The 23865-nt window shown below is 44.3% G+C and overlaps 1 protein-coding gene across 2 annotated transcripts in view; it reads left to right on the top strand.

Moving 5' to 3' along the window:
• MYO3B (myosin IIIB) overlaps positions 1–23865 on the top strand; it is a 393995-nt gene that overhangs the window by 262842 nt on the left and 107288 nt on the right. The window contains exons 26-29 of one of the 2 annotated variants that reach the window (XM_008567646.1): positions 479–641; positions 1813–1893; positions 13757–13858; positions 18480–18582. In XM_008567646.1, the coding sequence (XP_008565868.1) occupies positions 479–641; positions 1813–1893; positions 13757–13858; positions 18480–18582 (449 nt within the window). The remainder of the gene's footprint in view (positions 1–478; positions 642–1812; positions 1894–13756; positions 13859–18479; positions 18583–23865) is intronic. The other variant, XM_008567647.1, reaches the window with a different exon arrangement.

Genomic DNA, 23865 nt, shown 5'->3' on the forward strand with positions numbered 1-23865 from the left:
CCTGCAGGATCCTGGATTTTTATGGTCCATCCTGACTATCCTACAAAGCTTGAGAGTTGATGGCAACACTGCTGTTCCTCAGCAGAAATTAGATCATGTGGATGATCCAGGTCCTCTCTGAACTTCCGCTGTTGGTGTGGGTCAGTCCTCTTGGTTAGCACATCCATCAGAGGCTGTGGGGAAAGAGAGTAGAGCTCAGGCTGAGAAAATGGGACTCTTGGCTGACATGAGATGGGCCTGGAGATCATCTGGGATAGCCTAAGCCCTGTTAACCTCATCATCAGTTTACGTCAATAATCGAGGAGCAGCTCAGCCTTAGAAGAGGAATTGTATTTGCCTCCAAGAAGTCAGTAATATAAGCGTAAATCAAATCGCTGTAAATTAATGGCTTTACTATTTACATGAATAATGTGCTGGAGTACAGAAAATTTCTGTTGGGGAGCGCATATGTGATGCTAAAACAAGTGTCTCATTTCAGGTTTTTCTCAAATATTACCATGTCGAGCAATTAAATTTGTTACTGCGAGAAGTCATAGGCAGAGTGGTTGTGCTGCAGGCATATACCAAGGGGTGGCTTGGAGCCAGGAGATACAGAAGAGTCAGAGAGAAGAGAGAGAAGGCAGCCACTGCCATCCAGTCAGGTAACGGATGGTTCTCATGAATACCGCCCTGAGCCTCGGCCTTTCATTAAGTACTGCAGGTGCTCACCCGGTGCTTTTCTCAGTGGTGTCTTCCCTTTGCTTCTCCCTCCCTCCCTCCTCTTCTTTCTTTCTTTCCTTCTTTCTTGCTTTAGCAGATATTTACTGTGTGCCTACTACGGGTCAGGCCCTGTGCTAGGTGCTAGGGAATAGCCATGAGCAAGATGGCCATGGTCCCTGACCTCACAGAGAAGCAAACAGGTCATCACAACCACTGTGACCAGTGGCAGGACAGAGGCAGCGTGAGTGGCCCAATCACACAGATACATACTGCATCTCCCAGAGTGACTGGGTTAATATCAGTTTAGCCCATGACCAGGTTTCCAGCATCAGAATGACTAATGCCACTGCCAGAAGGCTTTTCTAGCCCAGATAGACCTTGTGAACCAAAGGAACAAATGGCTAGGCTCCCTGATGTGCCCAGCCTGGTTGGCGCCTCTTTGTGCACATGTATGTCATTTGTGTTACAAACAGCAGTTGAGCTCCTGTGCTATGGACGAGCCCCTTCCTCCTTTCTCTCCTCCTCTTCACCGTCATCCTTGCCTTTTCCTCCCCCATTGCACGTTTCCCCTCCCTAGCATACTTCTTGGCACAGAGTTTACCTTCAGCGAATGCTACTGTTGTGCTACTTAGTATTCCCCTTGACTCCCCTCTTTATCGTTCTCTCCTTTGACTTTCAAGTTCGTATCTTTCTCCCAAATAAAAAATAGTGGAAGAGCCAGGCTTTTCTAATATTCCTTCCCACCATTCCTCCAAGTCCCCCCTCCCCCATAGTATCCCCAAGTCCCAATGACAGGTTTTCTTCGATGGATTGGAGTGTCAGGGAACCACCTCACCTGTGGGTTCCAAGTGATTCATTAGTGGAATCCAGAGTATTCTAGAAATTCACTGTCTGAACTGAAACAACACCTCAGAAGCATCTTGGAAGCCAAGCCCTGGGTACAGAGAGGCTCCTGTTCCCTGCCACAGCTCACGTATCTCTGCTCATTCTCCTCAGTGAGAAAGCAGGGGGGAGCAGGAGGGGGTAATAGATTGGAGGGGAAACAGCTTATATCAATTCTCTGGCATGTTCTTAAATTAATGTCATTCCTAGCACATGGTTTTATATTTTCAGCCTGGAGAGGATATGATACTTGGAGGAAATTTAAGAAAATAAGCAACAGAAGGAGTGAGTCTGCTGTTCGTATTCAAGCAGGTAATTAAAACATCATTTTTACAGTGTCCGCTTGAAAATATTCTGCAATTAAGTTCTTATGAGTTTAGAGAAGCTGAAACGTTAGTAATTCAGAAACACTAGAATGAGTCAAGGCTCTAGTGGGGGGTCCTAGCGCTTGTTCTGACACAATCCTGTGTCATTACAATGAGGCTAACAGCGTTCCATTTGCTGTGTGCCATACTTGGCTAAGGATGCTCTGGGTAAGCACATTCCCGACTTTATAAAGGAGGAACCTGAGGCACAAGAGAAGTGAAGTAACTTGCCCACAGTCACACAGCTCGTCTGTGGCAGAGCTGGCATTTGAACACGGGCAGCTGGGACAGAGTCAATTAGGTGTACTGCCAACTGAAGTCTTTCCCTCTTGGAGTCACATGTCCCTCATCTGTGAAATGAGAGAACTGCTTGAAAAAGGTCTGAAAGGTGCCTTCCAACCTTAGAATTCTCTGATATATGCCAGACCTGTCTCAGCATTGCAGAGGAGGAATAACTCAGGGACTTTCCCAGCAAACTAAGTTTCCTAAATGCAGGCCTGTATGTGGCTAGCATGGTTCTCCGGACCCCATAGGGTGAGCACAGGGAAGTTCTTATGGCTCACCTTGCCCTCGGCAGCCTGAGAGCTATGAGCTCTGGTTACTGGCTCATCCATCCACTCCCTGGCTCTCAGGTCACTCTGCTCTTCTGCAAATGGCAGTGTCCACCATGGCTGCCAGGCTGGGCTTCCTCCCTCATTTGAAGCTGCACAGTCCTAACTGAAGCTCTGGAAGAAACAGGCTCATGAGCACACCAAGAGCTCTGGGAGTACAAGAAATTGGAGATGGAATGAGAGAGAAGTAACCAAGCCAGGGAACTCAGCAGCAGGAAAGAGAGATAGGTTTCAGATACTGCCAAGCTTGAAGCAAATTCTTAAATAAAACAGCTGCAACTTCTTTAAGGAGGTCCCTGCCTAGAACCTGGCTCCAGGGACACTTCTTGGAACTCTCTCAGGCTGCTGTAGAGGCCTGACATCTTCATTCAAAACTAAAATGTTTGGGAGGAAGGGGTGCCATTTAAATGCAAATGTGTAACTTTTAACGCCATCCCCCAGGAATTCTAAGCCCTGCAACTTCAAAGAGTCAGGAACAGGGATGCAATTCTTGTTGCAGCTTAGAAAAGACAACCCAAAGTGCATCATTTGCTCTGTACTTGCCCGCCTTCCCACGCGTGCACACACACACTGTCTCATGTTAAAAGAGGATACTGGACTGTTTTCTGATCTTGGAGCTTAGCCCAAAGCCCAACATGTGTTTTAAAATATAAACTTCGAGCATGCGTATTGTTGATCCACTGAGTCCAGTATACCAGTACAGGAATCATAAATTTTCCCTATCTGAGAATCACCTCTAGAGGGCTCCCTGTTTTGCACTCTGTTACCACCATGTGGACACTGCATAAAAACAGAGATGGGTCAGCTTCATCATCATGATACAAGGACAGTAGTGATCGCATCTTTTCAGTGGAGCACTGTACGGTGCTCCCTTTTTTTCTTTTGGCTTTGCAAGCACCCCTTCCTTAGCCTTGCAGGCAAAGCTTTCCCACCTATCAAATGGTGTCAGAACTTCCATCAACTGAGTCTGCAGGGCTTAGGTGTGCCTGGAGGTGGCACTAACACCACCTCTGCCCTCTTGGAAGTAGAGTGGCTGCTAGAGCAAAAGGGGACAGAGTCTCTGCCCTAAAGCTAACACCAAGGACAGGAATTGACAAGCTGGTTTTATGCTGGTGGTAAAGATGCACAAATAGGGTGACTATGTTTGCAATTTTATGGGCAGTTTACTTTTACTTGAGAATGTTTTCGTTATCTTTAGATTCAAAGGCATGGTTATGTTTATCTAAAAGGCAAAGCAACTCACTGTAACTTTTCCGTTTGGGGTTGTGATCTTCCCAAAGCATAATCTTCTCATTACAAGCTGCTTTTAGTGCCACTAGGACATTTCCAAGCAGAATAAGAGTCAGACACAATGGTCCCCTTACTTTTGAAGCCTGTGGGAAGTGGCTTAGGGATGTTACCTTAGCACAACCATTTACGGTTGTTTTCTAAGGCTATCCTCTAACTCATTTTTCAACAAATCATTTCATTTGAAACTTAGGTTCTGTGGAATGCATTTGTTTGTATTTCTAGTTCTGGCCCATAGTATTTTTTTTTTTTTAGTGGTGTTGCTAAGATATGTTATATATTTTTAAAAGAGCAGCCCTTGAAATTTAGGAAGCATTTGGCCTACATGTTGCTACAGAGCTGCGCATATTGAAATTTGTTTTTCTTTCATCTCTTTCCCAATAAAAGCGGCCGCGCGGCTTATCCCTTTAGCTTCCTCAGAACTTCCTTTCAGAATTCCCGATCTATTACGGCACATTCACATACCAGAAACAAGATGCCTTTTCATGCTGTCAACCTTTTTCATCTGAAATGTAAATTAATTCTTGCTGGTATGCCTTGACAGAGATCAAAGTCGGGGTATTAACCTTCCCGGGCTCTCTCCTCATAAGGACTGGGTGGCCGCTGCTAGAAGCTGGTGTCCCTGTTATCAGGCCCTCCTCCAGGCAGCCCTCAGTCTAGGAGCCACCATTTCAAAGGCTCTGAGTCATTTTGTGAACGACCTCATCATTACTTTAAACTGGGCGAGAAATGATCTGCCTGGCTAATTCTTGAGAGATGAGCCTGCTCATGTTAATTGCAGCCCCTTCGCTCAGATTCCAGGAGCTGGTTTAAGTGTTTCTGACAGTGAGTGATCTTGGTGTGATTAAGGGAGGGACAGGGCTCCAGATTGGAAACCTCTCCCCTTGCTCAGTGGGTCATTTCTTGCCTGTCAGTCTTTGAGGTAGGCCACATTTGCATTTTCAAAATAAACAGATGCCTTTCAAATACATGAGCTGGTGGTCTAGAGATCTCTGTGGGCCCAAATAGTTCACCAGCCAGTGATCAAATGCTGGAAGAGAAAACAAACAGAAAAAAAAAATACCCTAGTTACAAGAGGATACATTTCCTATGCGTATTACATTGCACAAGCAATAAAGGGCCTTTACAGATGTGGGGAGGCAGGGGAGAGGGGCGTGTGGGACCCAGAGCTAACTTATTGTTCCTCAGTTTCCTTTTGGTGGGGGGGGAGAAACAACTTTGAATGTCACCTTGGTGAGAAGTGGCATGTTTCGTTGTTTTTATTATTGGCTAATTCTGATAGGTAGCTCTTGCCATAGGAAAACATACTCTTTTAAACGCCAAAGGATTAAAAATATGTACTTTTTGTAATCAGAAAAATAAGATTGCACATATTACATTCAGGCAGATGGAGTATTATAAGTAAAAGCTAACAGTTTTATGTTATTCTATTACTAACCTATTGTTTTTTAAACTTAACTCTTAAATTTCAGAAGGTGGCCCTATCTAGATTTATTCAACTAAAAAATGCATACATTTCTCAGTAAATACTATCAAAACAAACAACCTGCAGGGAATTATTAAAAGATCTGTGGTGTCTCATTCTTTAACTGTTTGAAAGCACTGGCTTTAAAATTGCCCCTCTAATTCAGGATCTGTGTTTTAAATGAGAGCAAAGTGGTGGCCTCCCAGTCTCAGAGGGGAAGTGCACTCTGAGTAGGTGACAGCAGAGCCTCAGGGGCTGGGAACAGAATTTCAAAGCGTGTCTCCCAGGAGGAGCCGGTCCTTCCAGCAGGTCACCCGCCACCCCCCAAAACACACATGCACACAGAGGAGCAGGAAGAGCCCACTGGTATACAGCAGGTGTTCGTCTGATTGCTTCAGTGCTGGGGAAGTTGTCTTCTCTTTCTCTCTGTTGTCTGATCAGCTTCCTACATACTCCTCTCCTTGGTCCTGCCAACAACACAAATGCTATCAGAAGATAACAATAACCTTAACAATGATGGCCCTTCCTCCTCTGATGCACTTTGGGGAGAGTGCTTTTCAGGGCATCACCAGTGACACTGCCAAGGCCGAAGGGGCCTTTTAAACTGGCCATGGCTGGGAACCATAGGGTACCTCATGTGACACCTTCAGAACAAAGTTGCTTCAAATGCTGCTTGTAGAAGGGAAAGGAAGCATTGCATCCAGACAGCCTGACCCTACATTGTAACAGAACTAAGTATTAAAGACTGCCTGAACTTTTAAACCTCTTTCAGGATAAGGCTTTCTGCTAGCCTTTTCTAACTTTAAAAGGCTGCTTCCTTTGGCATTGTTGGTGGGTTGGAAGTGACTAGGTGGTTGCAACAATTTCCTGGATCTAGATTCCCAGAAATATCCCTAGGTGTACAGGACAACTATATTTTAAATCAGGATATTCCTTTCTTTTACTCATTTACTCAACTACTATTTGTTTAGCACCTACTTCATGCTGGGGCTACCATGGTAAACCATGGGATTTAATTTGGGATTGACTTCAAATTCTCCAGCTCCAACACAGAGGGCTCTAAAATATCTGTCTAAAAGCTGTCCCTCAAAGGGATGCTTTTTTAATAAATCAGATACTCTATATTATGTCAACACTCATTGGAAAGGAGTTCTAAAAAATCTAAAATAATACAAAGAGTAAAAATTATTACAAAACACAGCCAAGGGGCCGGCCCAGTGGCGCACTGGAGAGTGCGCCGCGCTCCCGCTGAGAGTTCAGATCCCATGTGGAGACTGGTTCCCGCTCACTGGCTGAGCGAGATGCGGGCACAACACCAAGGGTTGCAATCCCGTTACCGGTCAGTAAAAAAGGACAAAAAGGAAAAAAAAAAAAAAAAACAGCCAAGAATATGTATTGAAATGATCCATGCTTCTTGAAAGTAAAAATGATCACAGTAGATATTTCTCATGCAGGAGGTACTTTCAAATGAAAGCACTGTGGAGAGAAAAGGTCCACTTGGAACAAACAGAAAGAAAGCAAGCATGCTCTCTCTCACTCGTTTCTGTGTCTCTATTTGTTGTTCTATATCTGTTGCACTTTTTCTTCATTCCCTCTGTTTCTGTTTCTTGGAGAGATCCCTGGTTATTTCACACAAAAGCTTAGTTCCTCAAAGTGAGAGTCCTTCTCAGAGGAAGCACAGGTGTGAGAGGAGACAAGTTCCAAACTCTTCCTAGCCACAGAGCAGGAGCCAGCTGCCCCCCTTTCCTGGTGTTTTAGGCCATATTCACACAATAGCAAAGGTAGCTCTTGAGGAAAGAGCTACCTGGTGTACCTTGGCTTGAGATGAGCACTGAACTGCAAACTAGCTCCCTTGTCTTCTAAACCTTTGTTTAACAGAAGACAGGGTGACCTTCAGGCTTAGGCCAGGGCTTCTGCTCAGTCCACTGTCATGCTGTGTTGGTTTCTCTACTTCTCTGTAAGTAAAAAGCTGGGGCAGATTTCTGACAGCTATACGAGGGTACTTGGAAAAGTTTGTGGAAAGATTTGTGTTATCTTTTAATTCTATTTTTCCACAAACTTTTTGAAGTACTCGTGGGTTTAGTATTTTGGAAGGGAAAATGTTTGGATGGGCAAGCATCATGATTTACTTTGCAAGAACGCACTTTGTCTGTGAGCATGGTCAGGGCACATGAGAGCTTCTGGAAGCATGGCTTGGAGCAAGTGGTTTACAGCGGAGAGAAGACCTGGCCTGTGGCTTCAAGGTTTCCGTCAAGAAACGAGCTCTGCCAAATCTCTCTTTCGCACAAACAATAAAATTCTTGCCATGGCATAGCTTGGAATGCAGAGGAATGTCTTTTGCTGTGGAATAAAATTATTGCCCATGTTAAGATTAAACAAGCCAGAGGGCAGAGTACTGTTTTTCTAATACACAGAGAGGAAGCTGCAAAATCAGTGTGGGCTTAAGGTCTTCTTGTGCCTGATGTTGTATTGACATGACACGTGAATGTGATTAACATGAAACTTTGGTGCAGCAGTTGATACCAGGACTGAAGATTAAAACTTCATAGGAAGCCAGTGATCAGAGCCTGTTCAGTTTGGAATCAATGTTCTCCATTATGAACTTCATATAGAGCTCCAGAATCTGGCTGCAAAGAGGCTGTGCCGGAAACGGTATCTTTACCACCTCAGTGCTGAGTAGGGGCAACATCATGATGATCGATAATATACTCGAGTACGCGAGTTGCCTTTATTCTTTAAATGTTTTTTCAATTTTTTCCATGTAGAATCATAAAATGTGTTATCATATTTTATAACTTTTATCAGTTATTTAGCCTGTAACCACATAATAGTAAAGGAACATTTAGGGACAAAATTAAGTGTGCTATGATAAGAATGATGAGACTTTCTTTCCTCCAAAGACTCTTGTGAATAGAAAAGCGGGTTTTGCTTTCCCCCTTATCAGATGAAACGGAAACGAGGAAAGTATAAATAAGTTGTCTCCCATTGTGGGTTGTGAGTTTAAGGATGGGTTTCAGAACTCTCCTCTGAGTCTTCTCTCAATGCTCTTTCCAGTGGACCATGCTCTACTGTTGGTTGCCATCTTGGGTATGGCATGCCAGCACAGGGAATTGATCAAAGCATTGGGAAGATTTAGTATGCCATCCTAAGCATGCGGAGTTTAGCATCAAAACAATTGACTTTAATTCCTGGCTGTGCCATCCTTTGCCATATAGTTTGATGAAAATTACTTACTTAGTTTCTTGAGCTGTAAAATGGGACTCATTAAGGTCTAATCTCAGGACTGTTGTGAAGATGACAGCAGGTAATATATGCAAAGCATCCTGCACAGCGCCTGGCACACGGTAGGTATTCAGTCTATGTCAGCCACTTATAGGTACCCCTTTCCTAAATGTGAACTTCACTGGAAAAAAAAAATCAGTGTGTGAAATACTCTGCTATGGTGAGCGTAGTAATGCTGTAACTTCAAAAAGATGATAGTATTTCTCTCGCTTTTGAAGAAGAATATTATCTGTCAAATGTCAAATACAGTTACAATAAAATCTTTATAAAAAGAGAATTTTCCAAGTTTTAATTTATGTCTTGTTTATTTGACAGGGAACAATTAGAATACAGCAGTAACATGTGAAAGATTGCAAGTGGTTTTGTTTTTGCTTTTTTAAAGAGCTGTGCTCCATTGTGCTGACAGCTTGATTCATTAGTGCAGATAAATTTTTCAGGGACCTCAAAATTGTTATGACTTAGGTGATGTGCTACTGACACCATTTTCCCCCTCTCACTGGCTTGAGACCCTTTTGCAACTTGTTCTGAAAGAAAGAAAGTCACCCCCCTTCTGCAAAGCCAGAAATTCTAAAATCCAGGAGCTAAATATCACCCAGGTTTGCTGCCTGCTGGTGTGCAAAGCAAGTCCCCTTTCAGATGTCTGAAAAGTTGGAAGATTTTGGTGTGCCTATCATGTTTAACCCACAGTGACGGGTGATTGGCAGCATAACAACTGAGTGACAGCCATTTGGCCAGGAGTTTAAACCCCAACACGATGAGCCATAGCAGGATCATGGTTTGATTTGCTGTGGCCATGAAGTTTGAATCACCAAGTATGGAGGCGGAGGCAAGGGTGACAGCTGGTAGCCATTCTCATCAATAAAGTTGTGACGGTTGAGATGTACGAGCAATCAGAGCCTGCTAATTTCACAGACTTTGAGCCAAGTGCTTAGTGTCAAAACCAGCTATGGTCAATGAGGCAAATGGTCGTGAAGGGTCCCTTGTCAACAGCTCGACTCCCCTTCAGACTCCTTCCTCCTAATGGGTTAGAAGCAGATTGGATCCTGCTTTCCAGGAATAGGTCCAGTTTGAGGAGAGGGGGGCCTTACATTTTTTATTTTTTAAAATTCTAGTAACTTCTTAAAAGTCAACTTTATTAAGGTATAATTTACATACAGTAAAATTCAAGCAGTTTGACAAAATTGGACAAACATATACAATCAATTAACCACCACAACTGAGAAAAGGAGCATTTTCAGAAACTTTCCTCGTGCCCCTTTGTACCTCCCTCCCCCTCAGCCCCTGGTGACCACTGATGGGTTTTCTGTTCCTAGTTCTGCCTTTTCCAGAGTGTCGTATAAATGGAGTCATGCAGTATGCAGACTTGAGTCTGGCTTCTCTCCTTGGTGTCATGCTTCTGAGATTCATCCGCACTGCTGCGTTTATCAGTAGTTCGCTCCTTTTCACTGCTGAGCAGGAATCCGGTGTAGGGAGGTAGCACAGTTCTATCCACTCACCAGCTGAAGGACACCTGCGTTGTTTCCAGCTCTTGGTGACTCTGAATAAAACTGCTACAAACATTTGCAGCTTTATCTTTTTAAGAAACATTTATAAGAAAGTAAATAACTTTTTTCACAGGAGATGAGAACTGCATGAGCAAAAATGGTCCTGGAGGAGGGAGTTGACTCCTGATTAGCTGACAGACTTACTTATTTTCCTGACATCTTACACGTTTGCATGGAAATCTGCAGTTTATACAAAGCGCTTTCCCTCCCATACTTATAACTTTATTTCCTATAATTATCATCATAGTAACTCCGAGAAGCAAATGGAATCTCACCCCATTTTACAGATGGTGGCTGGGAAATGTCCTGCAACCAAGACTTCTCAACTTCTGACCTGTTGTCCTTTCACCCAGACATTTCTTAACATTCTGTATGTGTAGAGCATTCTGCTAGGTACATTTGGGGTCACAAAAGCAACATAAAAATGTTTTTTTCTCATTAAGAGGAGACAGTCTCATATGGAACCAGGACTGACACCCCTGCCCCAGGCTTGAGAGGGGTACTAAACAGGTACAACGAACACAGCCACAAGAAGCAAACGGTCTATGAAGCTACCTCCAATCCTTTTTGGAAGCCAACAGGGCATAGAGTGTAAGAAATACATCCAGTCGGAGGCTGATGGGAGTCAGAAGAGAATGGAGTGACAGTCCCTAGATATGCAGAAGGAAGGGGAGTTCCCCAGACAACAGTGTTCCAGGGAAGGCAAGAAACTGATTTCTAGGATAAGGGAAAACCTCCCTCCTTAGCTTCCAAGTTGGGGAAAGCAATTACCAGGCCAGAGTTTCTTTGAACTCAGAGTTTAACAGGGATAATGACTGGAATTAAGTAGGGAGAATCGAGGTGGAAAATGCTCTCATAGGCCTGAAATTACTGGACCATGTGTGTTGGAGATAGAGGCCAGGATTTTCAATGCAACTGTAGGGGAAAAAATGCTTTCCATGATATCTTACTCTTTAAGAAAAGAATTCAACTTTCTCAGTGCTGGTGCTGCTTTTGGTGGCTTTGCCTGACAGACCTCCCACAATTTGGCCTCTTTATGTTCTGATAAGATGGCTGCTGACCAGCTGTCACTCCAGCCAGAAGTCACACTGGTTCCTTGTGAAATCTGCCAGAAGCAGTTAGGAGGGGAAGGCTGTGCTTCTGTGCCTCATCTGTATGCACCTTCTCTGCCAGGTATAGTGGGTGCCCTTGGCCAGGTCCATTATGAGGGCAGGAAAGTTTACCAGCCTAAATCATCAACCAGGACAGTATCCCTGCTGAAGAAATGCCTACGTCTAACCTCTGTGAATCATCAAACACCAGGCCAGGCCAGAGCCTCCTCCTGCAGCAGCTGATCTGTGGGATCCTCAGAGAGCCAGGCATGTGAAAGAATGTGGGAAAGTCTGCATTTTTACTTCCATTTATAAAGGAAAAAAAAAGAGAAAGTAGGGATTATGTTTTTAAATGTTTAAATAAATGGGGCTACACCATACCCAGGAATTCAGACTTCAGGGCAAAACTGCTTGGGTTTGAACCCTGGCTCTGCCACTGTCCAGCTATGTGACTCTGGACAAGTCATTTGACCTCCTTTTGCCTCAATTTTCTCAGCTGTAAAGTGGAAATAATAATGGTCTCTATCTTTGAGGACTACTATGATGATTAAATGAGTTAATTTTTGTAATGGGCTTAGAACAATGCATGGAACATAATAATCCGTATATTTGTGTTTGTTAAATAAAAATAATGGGGCTCTCCCTCTTTTCTTCCTAATTTTTCTTTCCCCCTACCCAAATCAAGCTGAACGTATATACCTGATCTTTTTCTTCTCTTTCTTCTAGTAATTTGAATCCTTAATATCTGTTACACCACCCCCAACTCTCATGTTATTTTCCTGGGCTGCCATAGCAAATTACCACAAACTTTGTAGCTTAAAACAAAAGAAATGTATTCTCTCAGTTCTGGAGGCTAGAAGTCCAAAATCAAGGTGTCAGTAAGGTCGTTTCTGCTGGAGGCTCTGAGCAAGGATCTGTTCTGTGTCCCTCTCCCAGCTCCCGGAGACTGCTGGCCCTCTTTGGCTTGTAGACCCATCATCCACTCTCAGCTTCCAGTGTCACATGGCTTCTCCCTGCATCTCTCTGTATCTTCACATGGCCTTCTTATAAGGACACCAGTCATTGGCTTTAGGTCCCACCTTAATCTAGTATGACCTCATATTTGTTTTTTAATTACAAAGTCCCTTTTTCCAAGTAAGGTCACACTCTGAGGTTCCAGGGTAGACATGAGTTTGGGGGGAATTCAATACACCCACTTAAAAACTTCAGGGTGCTCTCATATCTTTTAATTCTTTTTATTCCTATTCTCTGTCTTAGAATAAGAGCTCCTTGAGGGTTGGGACTAGAGACTGAGTATCTTTAGGTGTACTTCCATGCAGCTGGTATTACTTAACATGGGAACAGTTACTGGGCTACCTTAAAGGAATAGGAGACAAGGGTGGTACCAGGCTGGGTGTTGGATGCCTGGAGATAGGGGAGTCAACCAGAAGGAGGGAGAGGGACAGGATTTTTAAAATCCCGTTACAGCAAATAAGAAAGGAGGAAGGTCGGGGGCCCCAAGTATTCTAATATGGTACATCTGGAAATACTGCTGGCAGAACTACAACAGCCAGAGCCAGAATGAAATGCAGGTAGAATGAGAACAAGGTCTAAGTCACAGGCCAGGGAGGAAGGGGATGGGGACAGAGTTAGGATTGACTGCCTCGGGCAGGGCAAAGCTGGATGAATCTGTCACTTGAAAGGAGGGCCTGCTGCTAGTATGGTCTCTATCTAAAGCCCAGGGGTCTAACTGAAAGCACCTGCCTTCTCCAAATACCTGAGGTAGAAGGTGCTAGAACATCTTCAGCCTCTCATGACTTTAAAGTCATGGAGGATGGAAGAAGAGGGGTGACAGCCGGGAAAATTCCTATGGTATTTTCCTACTGGAGCTACCATGTTGGGGAATCCAACATGGACTAGCCCACCGGTCAATGAAAAGCTGCAGTGTGATATTCCTCAGCTGGATGCGGCGTGCAGCCTGTCTTCTCCCGGACAGCACGAGGAAGTTGGCTGTCCACCCACAATGGCCTGTGGGCAGGGCTGCAAGATAAAAGGAAGGGAAGGGCACTCCCGACAGGCAGAGAGGTGGAGGAGATGGGGGAGCAGCTTCCCGGCAGGGACCTGGCCCCTCTGTTTGCTTCCCTGGTGGTAGCAGCTGAGGCAATAAGAAAGCCATCCAGTGGTCAGACCAAGAGTCCTGGCCTGCTGTACTCAGGACCTCTGCTTGTCACCGAGTTCCCCTATTTGATGAATGTGACCAGAGACATGAGGCTATCTAAAATGACGTGAAACCCAACGTCGTTCAGTTTACAGGGAACCTAGCCAGGACAACTGTTAATTCTTCAGTTCTCTACTATGGTGCTGTTTCTCCACCACACTGTATTAAATCTTAAAAATAATTACCAAATCTGTGGGTGAGATCCATCACCTTGGAGCCCAAACCAAAAGAAAAGAGTGGGTTTCCCCAGCCGAGTTGTGTCACTGGGTTTGGTAATTCATCTAGGTGCGGGAGCATAACCTTGAGAAGTTCCTCTCTTGTTTCATTCCGCAGGGGACGCTTCAGACCAAAGCAGTGATCCACATCGTGCTGTCACAGAGGGCACCAGGGGAAGTGCCCACGTTCAAGATCGCAGTGAGCCTGGCGACCACAAAGGTGGGGTCATTAGAGGTTTGGGATACGTGTCCTGTATTCAGGGGCATTCCAGAGAAGGTTCCAAACCTGGAACTGATCACCTGTTATATAAGGACCCTCTGTCCGCCACTCAACATTTTTTCTGCAGGTGACAGTTGATTAAATTCAGAGGCAGCCAAGTAATTTGTGTGTATTTATTTTGCAAATTTGCCTCTTATGATGAGGAGTTTAAATATGTGACTTTCTTAAGGTAATTCCACAGTAAGTTTCTTTTTGGCTTCAAAATAAATATCTGATGAAGATAAAAATTAAATTAAATTAAATTAAATTAAAAATTCAGAGGCAGCCTTGCAGGGAACCGTGAAAGGTGAATTCACAGAAGGGGGAAAAGAAGACAGTGATAAGCTCTGCTCCTCTGTAGCTGCCCCTCTGTCCCCTCGCCTGTGCCCTGGGAGCCTGGTCTAGTGGCAGCTCTCCTTACCACCTGCTAATCCTCAGCCATCCTCTTGGGGCAGACTCTGACATGTTTATATTGGATTGAAGGTTGAGCTGCTCAGGGAGATCTTTCTATGATCCAGACATTGGTACATAGACCTCAAACTAATTGAATACTCATGGGGAAAGGAGCACTGTGGACAAGGAGTTAAAACTTGTTTCTGGTCTCTGCCCTCCATTAATTAGCATCCCTAAGTTTCAGTCATGGTAACATAAGAGAATTGGACTAAATCAGTGGTTTTCAACATTTAAAAAATATTGGAATCTCGGCCTTTTGAAGTTTGAAGGTCTCTGAACTTTGCTTGAAGAAGAAGCTATGATTTTTAAAATATGGCTTTTAATGTCAACACCTGCATTTGATGAAAAAGCGAGGATGAGTTGGCCTGGATTTTGTGGTAGAGTTTGCAGTTACAGTTCATCCGCCGGGCCCAGCACCATTTCCCAGGCAGGGAGGCTGTGGGCACTTCAGGCTCCTTTGGGATCTCTCACTCATCCTATGTTTCGAGGAAATACAGAACTGGAGCTTTACCTGGAGCAAGGAGGCCAGGCAGTAAGAGAAAAAGAGAAGGGGAACCAAACAAGCAGCAGTGTTGCTTGAACTTGAAGAGAGTTAGGGGAGGAGGGAATAAGAGTTTTCATTTTCAAAAGAAGGGTGTCTGTTACTGATCTGGGGTCTAGATCACCCTTTTTCTCTGGAAATCACAAATAGGAGGTCACAAACAGGAAGTGCTCCGAAGGTGTGCTATGCTTGGCAAGGCACAGTGGGGATTTTTTGTTTGTTTGTTTGTTTGTTTTTGTAAATTTTAACCTGAATGCCTTAAAGTGGGGTGTGCATTCTCTGGTTTACTGTAAACCCCACCACTCCCCATCCTCTTTTCCTGATACTTCACACCTTTATGTTACCTGGCTGGCCCCAAAGCCATCTGAGTTTACAACACCTTCTATAGTGTCTTCTTCTTTTTTTTCCTGACAGTCGAATGCCTTTCCATGTTATTTCAGAATGGGCCAGTGAAGATTTGGCTCAATTTTCCTGAAAAAACTATGAATAGCTCATAGAACTCAATCAGATTTTGGAAGGGCTCAACTCCTCCAGCACTCCAAGTATTGCTTTATGTCATTAAATCAGAACCACTTAGGGACCTTTCCTGAGAATACATGACCTATCTCTGGAGAAACCTCTATTACCATACCTGCACATTCTCCATGTTTGGCATTTTATTAACATTTCTGCTATTCTTTTTTTTTTTTTTCTTGGCGGCTGGCTGGTATGGGGAACTGAATCCTTGACCTTGGTGTTACAAGGCTGTGCTCTAACCAACTGAGCTAACTGGTCAGCTCCCAATTCTGCTATTCAAGTCCATTTTTCTTTTTTAGCCATGTTGCTGGTCTAATTCCTTTAACCCAACCCTTTCACTTAAAGTGGGTCACCTTATTTCTCTCTTTTGTTTCTTTCTGCATATCTCTATTTCTCCAATCTCCTTATTTAGCAATTGATTTGCCAGAGAGATGCAGGGTAATTCCACCTGTCACCAAGACATAGTTAAAAATATTTGACAATTTTGGATCTTGCTTTGAACTGAATGGTTTGAAAATCTTAACTTATTTAAGTTTATCTCTTTAGTTTGACCCAAATCCTTCTCCCTGCTCTTCAGGAAAAGCTGGGGGATGGAGGAATAAACTTCATCTAAGCTTTATTAAGAATATTCTATAAGTTTCTTTTTGGTTTTTATACTTCAAATAACTTAAAAATCAATATTTTGATGACTGAAGTGCAAATGAATAAGAAACATGGAATAAGTTTTCTCTTCAATTCATGAACAGAAATTCTGTGGGTTTTTACTGAAAACCCAGCTAAAGTAACTGGGGGCGTGCATCTGCTAAGCCCCAGGGAGAGATGTTGCTGCTTCCACTCTTTCTGGTCTTGGACATGGCACCTTGGTAAGAAGAGGCCCAAACCAAAAGGGGCTCTTGTGGTTATTTCTGGCTTTCCTTTTGCATTGTCTCTCTTTGGATTGCTATTAAACTACTATTACTCCTTTTTTTTTTTTCCACCAAGGCTCTCAAAATAGGTGCAGACAAAAGCTTGCAATCTCAGCTTTCCACATGCACAATACCATTTGGGCTTTGATCAGTGGTAGCTCTTGGTGCTGCTGAATTGGGCCAGAGAACAAGATTAAAAATTATTTGTGGTGATTTTCCTTCTCAATGGGGAAACAGAAAGAAATTTGTGTCTCTGAAGTGGGCTCCTTGTTTTTCTTTTTATGTCAATTCTTGGTATTATGTTGCTTATCACAGCGTTATAAGTGAGCTTGGGCCTAGCAGTGTTTTAGAATCTCCAAGAGGGAGGAAAACCTGCCTGGTGCTCTAGCTGCAAGAGTTTATCAAGAGAAAGCAGCAAGGGGAGGGGAGGGAATCAGTTAGTGAGATTCTAACAGGCTGCAGTTATTTTTCTTGATTTCTGCTTTTTTTCCCCATTCTTTCACCATTGTTTCATTGTAATATTTTTTGTGTAATAGTAAAAATGCAGTAATGTTCCATTTACATTTTTCTCTTTATCATTTTGGTGTTTATAGCAATAATAATAAAAACAGATGGTTTTATCTACCAGTCTAGCTCAAAGAATTACTTCGTTCTACAAAAGAGATATTTATGTCTAAGGAACCAAACTAAAAATCTTAAATCAGAGCATACTCTTCCCAGAACAGATAGCACAAAAACAATTGATGTCTATATTCCTTTATTATTTTTCTTTTTATTTTTTGTGGCTGGCTAGTATGGGGATCTGAATCAGTGACCTTAGTATTATAAGGCTGTGCTCTAACCAACTGAGCTAAGCAGCCAGTCCCCCCCCCCCTTTATTTTTTTCTATATTCCATCTCTATAATGTTATATGTTCTATCATTATAACAACCTTTCACATTTTCTATGTCTTCCACAATATGTCACAATTGCCAAGTTTATAGGTTATCTTTGTTGCTTATACTTTGGGTTGGATGCTTCTCAATTACCTAAAATAAGGATGACAAATAATTGCAAAGTCTCTTTCCTACCCTAATTGATTGATAGTGACTACTTGGAACTGTGGTTCTCAGCCCTGGCCACACCTTAAAATCATCTAGTGTCAGCCCCCACCCCAGGTCGAATTCAGAATCTCTAGAGCCAGTACCCAGGCATGTTTAAAATCTTCCCAGGTATTTTTAATGTGTAGCCAGGATTAAGATTCATTGATCTGGAAGCAACATCTTTCAAACTTCAACATGGACCAGAGGCACTTGGATAGCTTTTAATTTCATTTTTTTTTATTTTTGGCAGCTGGCCAGTGCAGGGATCGAAACCTAGACCTTGGTGTTAGCAGCTAGATAGCTTTTTTAAAACACAGATTGCCAGGCCCTAGTCCCAGAATTTCTGATTTACTGGATCTGAGGTGGTGCCCAAGAATTTGCATTTCTAGTAAGTTTCCAGGTGAGGCTGATCGGCTGGTCTGGGGTCCACACTTTGAGGACCATTGATGTGAAGTGTTGTGTTAAGAAGGAACTTGAAGCTAAACTAAGGTTCAGTAGAAAGGAGAGCCATGATTGCTTAGTCATGGCTGCCATGGTCACAGGAAGGGGTCATATATGTTGCTCTAACTCCTAAGAAACTCATCCGTACACTATCCTCAACCACAATGTAGAAATGCTTACTTCTGGGATGATTCCCTGCTTACAGTTAATCCTACCCACATGACAGTTCACTTCTTCTGCACCAGTGGCAGCCCGGCTGGAACTAGAAGTTGCCCTGCTGGCTCTGCTGGGCACAGTGCTATTCCAGCTACTGCACTTTGCTTCTGCTGGGACCCACCTCACCTGGGGGCTTCTAATTTCTGTCTACTATTTATATCTATTGGCAGAGAGAGGTAGCTTGTTTTCCTATAGGCATGAGTTATTTTATCCAATTTGCTGGCTGGGACCTATTACCAAGTGAGACCTGGCATCTCAGAACAGGTCAGTTTTAATAACACGTTCTAGGAAAGGCTGCAGAAATTCAGGCAGTGGCATGAGGGCAGGGAGAAAAGGGCTGCAGAGAGCATAGATGGGCACCAAAAACTAGCCCTGCCTACTTCTGAACTTATCTTTAGATCTCTAAGTACTTGTTTGTTTTCTCTCAGTTCTGAGGGGCTCTGTAGATCATAAAAGCCATCCACAAGCAGAATCCAGCAATGGCCACGCAGAGACTTCGAACAATTCTCCTGCTGTCACTGAAAAAAATCGGTGAGTCTTATCCCTAACAGTTCCCTGGTGTAAACTCAGGTGCTCCGATCCAGTGGACGACGACACGACGAAACAGAGCACTGTTCTAACACTATTTCTAACACTGTGTTGTATTGGTGAGTTGGAGACAGTGGAACCAAAAAATGTCTCTTACCAGATTCTCCATGTCAGTCTATGGGCAAAGGTCTATATTCTACAGTGCAATCAGAATACAACCCTGCTTTGGGGGGTTTCTTCATGGTAAAACCTGTACTTGGCTTCACTGGGTTAAATCAGTGGTTCTCAAGTGGGGGCAGTTTTGCTCCCCCTACCCTCTCAGGGACATTTGGCAATGTCTGGAGCCATTTTTGGTTGTCACACTTTGGGGGAAGGATTGTGCCTCTGGCATCTAGTAGGTAGAAGCCAGCAGTGCTGCAGAACCTCCCACAACACAGAGCACAGCCTCCTCACAACAAAGAATTGTTCCGCCTAAAATGTCAATAGTTCGAAGGTTAAGAAACCCTGGATTTAATCTAAAGCTTAAAGAGGGTATCAGTTCCTGTTTTCTCATGAGTTTTAGATAAATGTGACTCAAAAGGAGTAGAGCAGAGCTTGCCCAGGGCCATGTTTTCAATGGACATCTGAGCTGCTCAGGGTCTGCAGGGACCGTGACCCCAGCTAAATGTGGGTTCAGGTCACTCTAAGTCAGGCCAAGCCAGACCATGACACCAGGTACTGGAAACTCAAGGAACTCCTAGGCTTATTCTTCAGGGAAGCCTTTACAACCTGCTTTCTCTCAGAAAAGGTATCCACACTCCATCCCACATGTCCAGGAGGACACAGCTGCTGGAAGGAGCGGACCATGGCAAAGGGAAAGTCTGCATAGAATAAAACTTGCCTTTCTTATTTCCCCCACATTGATTACGGGGAACTTCACTGAAGGTTTAGTAAAGAATTTGGAGAAAGAAGCAGGTCATGAGAAAGTTCTCTGCATCTTTTCACCTGGAAAAAGAGGTGGACTTGATTTGCATTTAAAAAAAATAATTCTTCATTTTTTGAGACTTGAAAAATTAAATTCTCATTACTTCTCTAGTGGTCTCAAATTGCCACTGGATCCCTTTTAAAGTAGGCTGCTTTAGGCTACTTGCCTAAATAGTTGGAATAGCTCATTCAAATGTACGTGAGGGAAAGACCTAACGTCTCATATCAGAATAAAAAAGTTGAGAATTTCTGATGTGGCAGAGTGACCACTGAACTTGGCAGATGGAAGGCTTGGATTCTGGTCCTAGAGCTAACATTTTCCAACTGTTTGACCTTGGGAAATTCAGTGAACCAGCTTGGAAAATGACTTCAACCCCAGCCTGACTCCCCTCGACCTCAGCTGATGACTGACTTTACTGAGAATGTCAGGACACTGCTCTGAGTTCTGTCCACCGCCCTTTCTCCCACCTTAGAACCTCCCCTTACTTTCAGCTGTCCTTGCTCTCTTTGCTCCCATCTCCCAGACCCCTGGTCCCCTTCCTTGCACACTGGTCCCACCCTGCAGGCCCTACAGCCAGCAGCAAGCACCCACCTTGGTCATCCTTCTTTCCCTCTGCTCTTTTTCTTTTCCTACACCTCACCTCCCTGTAACAAAAGCCTGCTCCTGGCCCTGGCCCTTCCTCTTCTTACTTTTACCACCAGACTTCCTCAGACCGACATCCAGGACCAAACCAACCTCCCCGTCCTTAATCCTGAAGTCTGATTTGTGTCTAAAACTGTCCTGAGGAAGCTCAGTGCGCCGTGGCTAGAGCCCGGTCTTCATCAGACTGTTCCGTGGGTGTCCGCGGTACTGCGGTCTTCAGGCCCTTCCTCTCAAATGAAAGCGGTTCTCAAAGTCCCGGACTCTCCTCTTTCTCGTTTCTCACCTGGTTGGTCTCATCTCTCGTGGGTGTATTCTGTTATCAGCTCTCAGCTGCGTGAGCACAAGTCCAAGGTCTCTGCTCTGAGCACCTCACTGCTACCTCCCACTCCTGCTGGACACGCATTCCAGACTTACACGCCAGGACCCCGACAGAAAAGCCCTCACTAAAGCACCTCCTCCACTGGGCCTTCCACCTTCTACGAGGGCCACAAACACTATCTTGTTACCTGACCTTGAAACCTGGCACAGTCGTTTTGATCCCTACCTCTCACTTAACCCCACCTCCAGCCATTTTCTAAGGATCTTTCCCTGGTACAGGCCTGTCACTGTATCTTTCTCTCTCCCTTTCTCTCCTCATTACAGACCAGCTTTCATTTCTGACACCTGATCAATTGTCCTCCAGCATAGTCTGACTTGTTCAAAGAACTGTAATGGCTTCCCATTTTAGACGAAAAGAGGTTCAGACTTCTTCGTCTGCTATTCCACACCTCTCCCTGGCTTGCTGCAATTTGTCCTCCAGGCTCGCCCCCACTTTGTCCCTATATACCCCCTGCGGCTAACTAGAATCAGACTTTTTGTTCTACCAACGCACCTACCTCTCTTCTCTCTGCCCATTTTTTTTCCGTTCGACTCTTACCTTTCCATCAAGATACACTGTCATATCCCTCCGTGAAGACCTTCATTCTCTTGACTCATAGCCCATTTGTAACGATACTACCCAAAGTGCTGCTTCGCAATAAGAAAATGAACTTGTGCCCAATGTAAACCAATTCACTGCTTTACATGTTTGATGAATGGTTAAGATGATAATAAATCACAGAAAGCCCTCCAAAATTAAGTGCAACAATGCTCTGCAAAAATGTCATCATGAGCTGGAGAAGAGCCTTGATCTGACACTTAAAAAATGTGGAGGACTTGGATGAGTGGAAGCGAACCAAAAGTGGTGAAAGGAGAAAGATACGGAAGGCCTGCACTCACCTCTGGGGAGACAGGAGAGATATGGAAGGGGAGGAGCACAGAAGGAGCTACGATTGCCTCTGCCAAGTTCCATTGAAAAAAAAAAAGATCAGAAACCAAAATAACCCCCCACTGCTTTCTTCATCAAGAAAGTCTTGTTCCAAAAAAAAAAAAAAAATCAGCTGAACTACACAATGTACTTGATGATGAGTTGATTTACGTTCCGGCATAAGCTCCTAGCATCATTGTGAGTGGTAACAGTTCACAGACTGGGTCCTCAGACCACACTTCGATTTGTCATTCTCTCTGGGGCTCTCCATGATTTGCCTGCTGTTGTGGCTGACTGTGTGCTAGCAAGTTAGCTCCTCAAGGGTGAGGACTGAGTCTTACTCCTTCTTGTATCCAATATCCACAGTAGGTACTCAATAAGTTTATCGAGCTGGCTTCCAGGGCCACTCCTCAAGACTCAAGATTTTTATGAGAGAAATGTTTCTTGCTGCTTAATCTTTGGGTGGTAGCAGCAATAAGAAGATCCAGAATGAGTCATCAGGTAATGTGTCAGGGTATCCCTGCCCCAGAGAGCTGGGGTCCTTTTCCCCTTCTGTGTTTGATTGTCAACTCAACATTCTGTGGATCAACATAAGGTTGATAGAAGGAAGTCTTAGGCTGGAGGTGGGTTGGGGGGTGGAACAAGAAGAGAGCTGGGTTGTGCCACTGATGGTGTTCTCAGTGGCAAGTAGCAGACTTCCAACCAATAGATTCAAGGATCCCTCAGGACAAGAGGTCCCAAGACAGAAGTTCCAGAGCTGGGTCAGCCATTCAGGGATGTCATCAAGGATACAGGCCCCTTTCATCTCCTTGCTCTGGGGCTCTCAGCATGTCAGCGATTCCCCCACTTATGGCCACCAGGTGGCTGAAGCAACACTAAGCATCACTTCCTCACATGGCAATGTCCAAAGCAGGAAGAAAGAGGTGGCAGGGAAGGAAGGGGGCTCTCTTCAGGAGTCTCTCTGCATTTGTTAGGAGGGAAACCTCCCCCAGACGTCCCCCAGGAGACTCCCCTTGCACCTCCCTGGCTGGAATTTGCAGTGGTGGCTCTGTAGGGGCGCTGCTGCCAAGGAGGCTGGGAAAGCGAGCACTGGCATTTTCAGCCTCTACAGGAGAGAACAAGTGGAGAAGAAAGTAATTGGGGAAGCAGCCAACAGTGAGTCCTGAGGGGGCAGTGAGGGGAGCAGATAGTACCAGGGAAGGCAGAGTCAAAGGGAAGCGCTCATAAGGAAGACCAGCCATGACAAGAAATACTGCTGAGAATAACAGCAACGCGGAAGCGCTGAGGTTGCCGTTCAGATTCGCTGACATTTATCGCTATGCCAGGTCTTTTCCCACGTGTTATCTCACGTAATTCTCACACCAGCCTTTTGGGTTGGTGTCACCCACTCCATGTTACACGTGATTAAACTGATCCTGGGGAAGGCTAAGACAGGTAGCTCCCGAGTGCTGGCTCGGAGACCAGTGCTGGGCTGGATGTGTCAGATTTATCACCTCCCGCCCCTGGTCAGCTGAGTCACGCAGCGCCCCACAGAGAATAAATGGCAGCTCTGGAGTTAGAATCCAGATCTTCCATCTCCAGCAATAACAACAGCTAACATTTGGTATTCATTAACAACTTCCTGGGTACTGTGCTAATTGTTTTACATGGTTTATCCTGTTCAGTCTATGGGAGAGGTACACATTTTATAATTTCTGACATTTAGAGATTACAAGTAGCCAATGTTACTTAGTAAAGTGACAGAGTCAGGATTTGAACACAGGCTTTCTGACCTCAGCATCCACACTTTTAACTGGTACATTCTACTGTCCCTCTAGGCCCTGGACTCCAAACGATTAGTCCAGGGCTTTTTCTACTCTATCCATGTTTTCTTTATACCTGACTGCTTAAATTTTAAATCACAACCAACTAAAGAGTATATGCTGGTTGGCATAAAACTGTCACGCTGTGACTAGTGGAGAAAATTCCAGCACTCTGTTTTTGGGAGAAAGCCTATAGCCTCACAGGAAAGGTGCCCCCATCTGTGCATGACAGAGTGGGGTTCACTTGGCTGGGGAGAAGGAAGCCTCAGGTTGAAAGTAGGAGTCAGTTGTTGGGGTGACGCTCCTTGGCTTCACTTCCTACATGAGCCTGTAACTGTGTACAGTGAATGACAGAATGGAAATAGTCTTTTATATTGTAGGGCTTTGTTCCCATGATGGTAATCCTCCATTTTAATGCTGATAAGTACAATAGTGAGGATTATGCCCCTTAATTTAATTTGGCCTGCATATGGCAAAGCTCTTGCAAGGCTTTTATGTGACATTCTTAAGCACAGCTAGCCTGTTGTCATGTAAAAGAAGCCCACGTGAACAAGGCAGGAGATTGATAACGCCGGTACAGATGTTTTTACATG

The sequence above is a fragment of the Galeopterus variegatus genome, unplaced genomic scaffold (assembly GCF_000696425.1).
Source record: "Galeopterus variegatus unplaced genomic scaffold, G_variegatus-3.0.2 Scaffold335, whole genome shotgun sequence".
NCBI lineage: Eukaryota > Metazoa > Chordata > Mammalia > Dermoptera > Cynocephalidae > Galeopterus > Galeopterus variegatus.